The following is a 9,501-nucleotide window of genomic DNA, read 5'->3' as shown; positions in this document are numbered from 1 at the left end:
TAATCATCAGGTCTACCTGATCAGGTAGGTACTATTATCGTTCCCATTTTGCAGATGAATAAACTGAGGCTTGAGGAGGTGGAGCCTTTTGCTCAGGGTTACACAACAGTAGCCAGCATTTGATTCAACACTCCAAGCTCACTCCACTCTGCCCTGCTGCTTCCTCCCTGGGTGGAGATGATCGTCTCTGGGGAGGTGGCCTTTTGAGGGGCTGGCTGATGTTATCTCGGAGGGTGGGGAAAGCAAGCAGAGAGGCCACAAAGAGCCATTGGCAGGGGATGTGCTCCACGTCCATCTTTGGTTGGGGCTGGAACTCATCTGTAGGAGCCCTCTAATGCCACCAAAACTTGGCGGGACCTAGAAGTCTTCTCTTCTGTCATGAGGATAGACACAAGGTCTGCACTCTTGCCTCAAGTTCAAAGGGCCTGAAGTATTGAGAAGTACTCCTCATTTGTTTGTCTTTTTAAGAAAACTCACCCTAGGGCCAAGTAGTTTTTACAGGACAATGCTTAATGTAAGGTTCTAGAACTGTGCATTTGGATGTGGTCCCGGGTAGCCCTGGTCCAGGAATCACACTTAGGAAAGGTTACATCTGACATATGGTCATAGCTGTAGTGTGGCACCCAGGAGAGGGTGGGAGGTGGGCAGAAGACCTCAGCCAGAGCTGATTCTACCACTTCCGAGCTGTGTGCCTTGAGGCAAGTCATTTCACCTCTCGGAGCCTCTGCTTTCCCATCTATCCATTCATCCACCCACCCATAAACTCACCCAGCCCATCAGGTGATGCCAGTGCCCAGGCCCCACCTCCAGAGCATTGGCTTTAACTTGGCTTCAGGATTTAATTAGGCTCCTGGTGGGAGCCAGGGTTGGCGTGAGGGCCATGGTGCTTGGCAGCCAGTTGGCCAAGTGAATGCATCAGGCTCAACCTGTGTTGGTTCAGCTACTTCACTGAATGTTCAAGGCACAGGTGAACCTCAGATATGCAGTTTGAATCCCTGGTGTCTTCTGCCAGGAGGGGTAAGGCAGAAGAATGGGCTTTGGGTCACTCAAATCAAGCCAGCTGGCTTGAGGGTCAGTTGGCTTCTTAAGCCAGTATCCTTGTCTGAAACAACGCCCCCCGCAGGGGGCTGTCATGAGAATTAACAGGATTACAAATGTAAGGGCCTGGCACAGAGCACAGATGCTTAACAGACTGTTGTAACTTACCTGTGGAGGTTTTCCACGGAGGGGTTTATTTAGAGATGCTAAGACCTGTTTGGAGGCTGCAAAACCCCTAGACTTGAGCTCACTGAAGGGCACATGATGCCCTCGTGTGGCTCTAACTAGATTTGTCTTGGGAAAGGGTGTCTTAATGTGAGTTTAAAAAATATCCATTCGTTTTAGCAGCACAACCACGTTTGGAGACTCGGGCTCTTCTGGGAATATTGCTTCAGTTGTTTATAAGCTCCTCCTGATGGTCAACTCTGAGGACATTAACTGGGACAGAAATGTCTCATTTAAATTAAAAAAAAATCACAAAGAAAAGTGGTGGGGAATTGTGGTGGTGCCACATATAATAAACAAGGGAGAGACAAGCTCAGTCTAGAGGGACTGTGAATTAAATTGCAGAACATGCCACACATGACAATTTTACATGGTTCTACCCCGGGTTCTAATTTGAGATTCCTATAAAGTCCCTGGTGTGTGGCTGCCTTCACAGACTACAGAGGGAACAGTCTTTGAAGTTCTGCACCCTCCACCAGGACCCAGAGCATTAAAACAAAAAAAAAACCAAAAAAAGTAAGGGAGGCATATTTAAGAGGCAGCCAGCCTATGCCTGAACAAAAAAACCACCACCAGAAAAAACAAACACATCTTACTTTTGAAGTTGAACATTTGAGACTATGGGAGTCAATATTTCAATAACCCATTTTCACTAGAAGATAGGGCATCCTTTATTGAGATTTGCATGACTATGGGTAGCTAAGAATAAGGAGACATCAGGGTAGGAGGAACCGTGCTTGGACTTATGCCCAAGCCAGGGATGAATGTTTGTCTGTCTGGTTTTTTTGAGAGTCTTGCTCTTTCTTCCAGGCTGGAGGGCACCGGTGCAATCTTGGCTCACTGCTACCTCTGCCTCCCAGGTCAAGTGATTCTCCTGCCTCAGCCTCTGGAGTAGTGGGATTACAGGCACATGCCGCCAGGCCTGGCTAATTTTTGTATTCTTAGTAGAGACAGGGTTTCACTATGTTGGCCAGGCTGGTCTTGAACTCCTGACCTCGTGATCCACCCGCCTCGGCCTCCCAAAGTGCTGGGATTACAGGTGTAAGCCACCGCGCCCGGCTGGATGAATGTTTTTTAAACAACCTTAGGTGTACTATGCAGGTACAGATAGTTCAGAATGAACCACTTACACACTACACCTATGCAGAACAGAGCATTCAGAAGTTTCTTCCCTAAAGTTTGGCTCATCTATGACCTTGGTTCTTAAAAGTCAGGGGCTCTGGAATTACCTGCCCAGACAGAAGTCAGAAACTTGGGCCTAGAAATCTGCATTTTAAACTCATTCCTGAGGTGCTCTTCACATATCTTTAAGGTGCTAAGCCAATGCTTCTTAGATTTGAGCAACCAGTGAAATTACAAAAAGAATCTTCAAGACTCACTTTGAGCTATCAACTATTATCTCACAAAGAACAATGAAAAGCGATAATCTTCTCCTTTCATCCTTGTTCCAAAAAAATATTGTGTATTTGTCTTTGGAAAAAAGTCTTGTATACGACCTTTACTGTTGTTTGCTTGGAGAGCTGTGTATGTCATTGCATCTGGAAATCCCAAGGGGCTTTGGGCACCACTTTGGAATGGAGTGAATGATGGGCCCAAGAGACAAGGCTTATTAGAGAACACCATTATCTTCCATTGTTTTATTATTTTTTATATATATAGATATGCAGATCTGTTTTATGTACAACAATTAGTTCTATCAAATATTCAGACAAAGGCATTCTACTGGTAATTTCCCCCCAAATCAATTCAGGTAAAATTAGATACTTATGCACTTCATCGGCTATCAACACTTGCGACTTATCAATTTCAGTTCTGAGGTCATACACACAATTCAAAATATACATTAACTAGGTTAAGGCGATAAAAGTGGACTGAAAGAAACCACGGGATTCAGAACAATGAAACTGTGTATTTTGCTTGCATGAGAGTCATAATGTGAACAGCAAGTATTGTGCGTATCTCATAGCTCTTCAGTGGAGAGGGAGCGGCTTCTGAACATCTAAGGTGATTGCATGGCAGGTGGGAAACAGCTGGTGTGGCCTGCTGGAGGCTTCGCCGAGGGAGGGCTCATTTCTTCTCTGCTTCTCCTTTTTTGGGTTCTTGTTTCAATTTGTAATCAGCCAGGGCGGCCTTGATTGCATCTTCAGCCAGCACTACAGGTAATGGAAGGAAAGAAGCCTAAGTTTCTAGATGCGAAAGAAGTGGTTTTGGGAATAGAAACTTTAAGAGCTTGGAGGAAGTGGTGTTGGTGGGGACTAACGGGGTAACCAAGCCAGAAAGCTGGGGTGAGGAGTTGCCGGGCAGGTCAGCAGCTGCTTCCTGAGCTGAGTTACTCCTGTGGGTAATCCTGGAGACAGACTAGGGTTTAATATCTGTGATCCCAGGCTAGTTCCTTAGCCTCTTTGTACCTACTTTCTACTCTATAGAACTGGGATAATCATGCTTTTCTTGCCAGGATAGTGTGGGGACTTACAGAAGATGTCTAACACATAGTAGGGACACAGCAAATGTTAGTTCTTGCCTGCTCCCATCAAAGTCTGGCTTTGGACAAAATCATGTCATGATAAAAAGTTGACATGACCTTTGGAAAAAAGATCATGTCAATCTGTTGATGGGATGGCATTTGCCACATCACCCTAGTGATCGAGAGTTTGACCACTTTTATTTAGGAGTCAGTATTCAAAGTGAGGCTATGGGGAAAATAAAAACCGAGAGAGGTGGAATGACAGCAGAAAGCAAGCAAATAGCAGGGAACATCAGCTAGAGGTTTCAGTACCTAAAAATGCCTAATAAAAGGGCTAGGGCTTTTCTGAAACCATGTGAAAATGTTTACAAGTGATGACCTTTCTTTATGGGTACTTAAAATTCCAGATCAAGTGGAAAGAACTTGGGTCTGACCAGGCTTCCTGAAGAATGAGTTAGTGTGTCTGCCCCGGCACCTGGCTCTTCTCCTTGTGAGTATTACCCTGGCAAGAGGCCTGACTCTCTGCTGATTTTTAACTAATTTGGTTAGTAAACCTCCATCGATGAATTAAGGCTAATGTTTCTCATTCCTTCTTTCCCTGAGAAGGTTAAGAAATGATGGAAAAAGCATTAGATTTAATACAGAGACCAAACTGGAAAGCCAAGTATAAGTCTTAAGGCATCTGAGCGTTTTTTTTTGGATAGCAGAGAGGGGGACATTGTACAACTGGGCTTAGTTGTTCCATATATACAGATGCAGACCCTGACAGTAATAGCATCCAGACAGGAAGTGAAGAAATACACAGGAAACAGGATTATGGAGAAAGCTGAGTTTTCTCCTCTGCTAGAAACAGCAGATTCTGAAATCAACGACTGGAGCTTAAATTCTGGCTCTCCCACTTATTAGCCATGTGACGTTGGTGTCTCAACCCAAGCCTCAGCTCCTTCATCCGTAAGCGGAAAGTAATGACATTTACTGTGCACTCAAAGATATCTGTGAGGTTTAGAAATGATGCCCATCAAGTGCTCAGTATGATGGCTGGTGCATATCTCCTTCTGGCATGATTCTCTTAGGGATGAATGTGAGACCATGGGGGCTCTAACTGTCTGCAGGTTGTAAGGACAGACTCATGAGCTCTAATTCTGAGGGTTATAAACATGGGCTCCATGACCTAAAAGGACTGTTGTAAATGCAAGTTGAAATTACTGCCAAATGTCCCAGCTGACTGGTATGGAGAGCAGAGACTTACTGGAGCAGTGCAGTTTCACGGGAGGAAGGCAGAGCTCCTTGGCGATATCTGTGTTTTTGATAGTCAAGGCTTCCTCCACCTGAGAGGCATAATGGAAAGATGGGCAGTTTTAGCAACGCTTTATCTTGTGAGGGCCAGACAATAAAAAAGGGAGGCCAAAAAGGCCCTCAGGGTTGGTGGGGATGATTTCTATTTAATAACTCAAAGGGCTGAGGGTCTTCTCAGGACTCCACTTTATCAAAGCTGCAGCTGGGATTCTCAAGCATGAAGTATACACAGCTGCACTGCCTGGTTTGGGTAAGCAAAGACCGTCCAGACACTTCTCTAAGCCAGGAGTGGAACCTGTGAGAAATCTCTTAGGGATCTGCTTGTGGCCTGTGTCAGGAATCTTTTCCTTAAAAGGTAGTGATTTCCGACACTGGTTTTGTGAATATCAGCTTCTCTGATGTCCTCATACGAAATGTTAGAATAAATCCTTTTGACTACAAGTGCCAAATGGCATCAGAGAGGTTGGGACATCAGGTAAGTGGCACAGTGGCAGTGGCATAGCCGGGTCAGGCTGAACACTCTCTTTGGTGTCACCCTTTGCCTACAGGAGCATCTCCTCCAGATCAACTGAGGAGGATGCCTGGGGTCTGGTTGACAGCTCGGGGGGATAATGTGAGGCAAGCAGATCCTTGCCCATGTGGAACAGTGCCCCACCGCCTTACAGAAAACCAGATTTCCCAACAGCTGGCTATGTCTGACTATCGTTCAATTTCCCAATTCTGCTAACTCTTCTTGGCTGATTCAGGTTCTGCTCCTGAAACTCAGATGGGCGATCTCAAGGTTAAAGAAATGTTCTCTCTCCCATTTTCTGATCACAATTCACAGTCCCCTAAGGGCCAGGTTCTGGGAGCATAAGTGACTTGTCTCATTTCTCCCTTCACCTGAGGACAGTTCCTGACAAATCACTTCAGAGCTACCTCCTGCCAGAGCAGGTTGGGTCTGAGATTCCTGGCCCACAGGAGCTTGCCAGCCAGAAGGCCATGAGCCACAGGAAGCAGGTGGCACGTGGCCTGGCAAACCACTCTGCAGTGGAGCTGGCCAGCTCCCAAGCATGCTCCTTAATGACTCAGCTCCCTGCACCTGGTCCCTTGGGGCAGCAAAGATGAGTGCCTTGCTGGTTGGCTTTTCTGAGAGGTTCTGACAGCAACTGGATTTTAGAAAGTCCAGCTCTTCACTGCTTTTGGGACCTTTGACCTCTGCAGCTACCAGGGAAAGACACTTCAGAGAGAAAGGGATGAAAGAGAAGTTCTAGCTCTTTATTATCTCTGCCTTTAGAGGGCTTGCGATCAGCCACCTAGATCACTGTTCTGATTTCGTTGTTCACTTTGCCCCTACCCTTGCTGTGTTTTTGATTCTTTAATCCCTCTTTTAACACAGGCTAGTTTATTTCACCAATCCTTGTAAGCCACCTAGAACCCTTCCTGAAACATGAGAGGAAATAAGCAAGAAAATAACTACCATATAACAACTCTCTGACTTGACAAATTATAAGAGTATTGGCAACCTTAGAGAAAGCCAAAGATTTCTTTTAAATTCTATTTTGTTAGAGGGACAGGTGAGGATCTTTTTTGTATGTAATTAACACCCAAACGAACAAACAAAATGATCAACAAGAAAAAAACCCAAACAACATCTAGAATGATCCATAATTCCCAATTTGAAGAATATAATCAACATCTGTATAGCAGAAACTTAAAAAATTTAGAATATTAAAAAACAGTGATGGTTACTTGTTTTTGACCCATTAGACCCATCAAGAGACAGGCTTGGGGTGAATGCAATTTCATTCTGTCAGATTTGTGAGCAACCTTACCGTCTTTCCTTTCACCCATTCAGTGGCTAATGAGCTGGAGGCAATTGCAGAACCACAGCCAAATGTTTTAAACCTAGCATCCACAATTTTCCCCTTTTCATCCACTTGAATCTAGAAAAGAGACAAGAGTTAAGTGGTGAGTCCTGGGACCACCCTCTGGAACTTGGCACTCACGAAGATTCACTGGGGCCTTCCCCAAGGGCTCTGGGCTTGCTTTCCATACTACGTGATGGCATTAATTACTGATTTTGCCTTGTTTCAGAGAGCTGTGATGAAAAGTGAAATGCAGGGACAACTATCCAGGCCCAACTGACAAAGATCAGCTGAAAAATATGTCCCTCCACCCCAATATTATTTTGTTTTGCGACTCTGGCTTGCATTTTGGCTATGAACTTGTATTTGAGGCAGTCTGCTCACAGCTGCTGGGGCAATCTGCCTCTTTAAATACGGAGAGAGTCCACAATAAAGGTCTCTGGTTAATACTTTTTTCTTGGGCAGCAGATTATACTTAGTGGTTTCCTCCTGTTTTGTTTCTGTATTCCAAGATAGGTATGAAGATCTGGCAAGCTGCCCACTCACCATGAAGCAGCAGACTGGCGCTACAACAACAGTTTACCCAAAGCAGTAGACACTATCTTCATGTTGCCCCCAATCTGGGGACAGGTTTAATTTACTGTGTTTCTTATCTCATTGGGGACTGCTAGCTCACTGGGATTTTCCTTTGATCAGTAAAATTCACAAAACTCTTTCGTTGGCTGAAGTTGGAATTTAAACTTATACAGTGAGTACAAAAATGAGATTACTTTTCTATTTCGGAAAAAGTCGGCATAGTACACTAGCCTAGCAGGAGAGCTACGATTGAGGCCCTGTTCCAATCATGTCTAACATGGACTCATCCCATCTCACAGGAATAAAGATGGAGACTAAAGGGATTATTGTTATCACTATTAAAGACTAGCCATACCTGTAATTTCATTACGTCACCACATGCTGGAGCCCCCACCAGGCCAGTTCCAACATTTTTAGATGTCTTGTCAAGGGACCCCACGTTTCTAGGATTTTCATAATGATCAACAACCTAAAATGAGAGGGTTAAGATAAATCGTGTTCACTCTCTATTGGTACTGGTCTCTGGTATGATGGCAAGCTCCTGGAAGTCAGCATCTTGAACCTGGCAGGCAATCACCAAATTTCACCTGAGTAGAAAGGTCTACACTCATGTCAGTGAGAACCATTTGTGACCCCCAATTCCTTTTGTGTCTCCTCTACAACTACTTCACAGATTAGCGATACCTAGAAGAAAAAACAAATCAGTGAAATCATGTCTTAATTCCGTAGGGTTTTTACAAAAATACTTGACTTTTACCCACCTACATCACCAGACTTGGACTCAAACAGCAGTTTTGTTATTTTCAAATAAAAACGATCCTCAAAGGATGATTACTATTTAAAAATTCTAAAAACAACTATGGCCCAGGGAGGGAAAACTTTCTTAGAAGCCTTAAGGTGACTGTTACACAGAGAACAATGCTATGGAATGTGTACGTTTATGTGTCTTTTAAAATAAAAACAGTGCCATTACCGTATTTCAGAGCCTGTCATCACCCTGGTGCAGCAGCGCACCCTGGCTGCTGAAAGGCTGCTAGTCCAAGTTTCCTCGGGGTGTACCCTCAACAAAACACACCCCCGGGAGGGGGAGGAGTGAAGAAGCCCTTGGAGAAAGGGCAGAGGCCAGATCAGAATCAACATCCATTCGAACTGGCACACAGAAGGCCTTAATGTGGTTCCTGGTTAGTAGTAAGCACCCCGATCTTCCAGTCCCCTTTTCCTTCCCATCTCACTGAGGATTTTGACTCCAAGTAAAGGCACCTATAGGATAGTACCTAACGGAGGGACGTTTTGTGCCACGTTGATTTATGGCATTCTTTAGTTGTTTCTAGAGTGGGAGTCTCACGTCTGGGGGACTTTGCGTCAGCAGACAGCAAGGGGCTGCAAACTATGCATCTATCCCTCCTTCCCCGCCAAAAAAAACCCCCAAAACAAAACAAAAACACTACGCACGTCGGTTACGAGCCTGACTCCCCTATGCACTCCTAAAGCAGTAACAGAAACGGTCTCCTCGTGCTGGGGCCTATGTGCCAGGAACCATGACAGGACTCCACGCACAGTATCCTTTGTAAGAGACAGCTGAGAGGCCCTCATTTACACCTGGGGAAACACGTTCAGAGAGGCGCAGTGACTAGCGCAAGGTCCTCTGGCCAGGGCAGCAGCGTGGCTGAAGCCGGAGCCCGCTCCGGGGGTGTGTCTGTCCCTGGACTCTTCTAAAAGACAAGTCCTAACAGGACCCTGCCTCCTGGGCTGTTGGCGAATTTAAAGTTGGGACGCACGAAGTCGCGGCCAGCGGCGGGGTCCCCTGGAAGTCGCAGCCCGATGAGCTTGTTTATCAGTTGCAGTGAGCCTCACTGCGCAGCAAGGGAAAGTGAGTCAGGGCAAAGACGGGGGAGGAGACCGCTAGTCCTGGCTACGTAGAACCCCGCGGCCGCCGCTCCAGCCCAGGCCTCCGCCGAGTCGGCATTCCGCGTGTCCCCTCGTTTGTCCCTACCTTCTTGTGATAGAGTCGGGCCGGGGCCGACAGCTCCCGGGCGGGGAGGCGGGGGCTCCGGA

At 45.9% G+C, this 9,501-nt stretch overlaps 1 protein-coding gene across 2 annotated transcripts; it reads right to left on the bottom strand.

The window, feature by feature from the left end:
• Positions 1–2,887: 2,887 nt before the first annotated feature.
• Positions 2,888–9,501, bottom strand: ISCU (iron-sulfur cluster assembly enzyme). 2 transcript variants are annotated; one of them, XM_011935793.1, is made up of 7 exons: positions 9,440–9,501; positions 8,034–8,130; positions 7,802–7,915; positions 6,838–6,948; positions 4,977–5,055; positions 4,489–4,586; positions 2,888–3,416 (listed from the first exon to the last, which is right to left on the bottom strand). In XM_011935793.1, exons 2-7 carry the CDS (start codon positions 8,070–8,072, stop codon positions 3,369–3,371), a joined length of 489 nt encoding a protein of 162 aa, XP_011791183.1. In that variant the 5' UTR covers positions 8,073–8,130; positions 9,440–9,501; the 3' UTR covers positions 2,888–3,368. The 2 variants fall into 2 exon arrangements, with proteins under 2 accessions (XP_011791183.1, XP_011791190.1); XM_011935800.1 differs by lacking the exon at positions 4,489–4,586.

Source organism: Colobus angolensis, unplaced genomic scaffold (assembly GCF_000951035.1).
Source record: "Colobus angolensis palliatus isolate OR3802 unplaced genomic scaffold, Cang.pa_1.0 Scaffold10, whole genome shotgun sequence".
Lineage (NCBI taxonomy): Eukaryota > Metazoa > Chordata > Mammalia > Primates > Cercopithecidae > Colobus > Colobus angolensis.
Note: the sequence above shows the minus strand (reverse complement) of the source record. Positions and strands in the feature narration are given on the sequence as shown.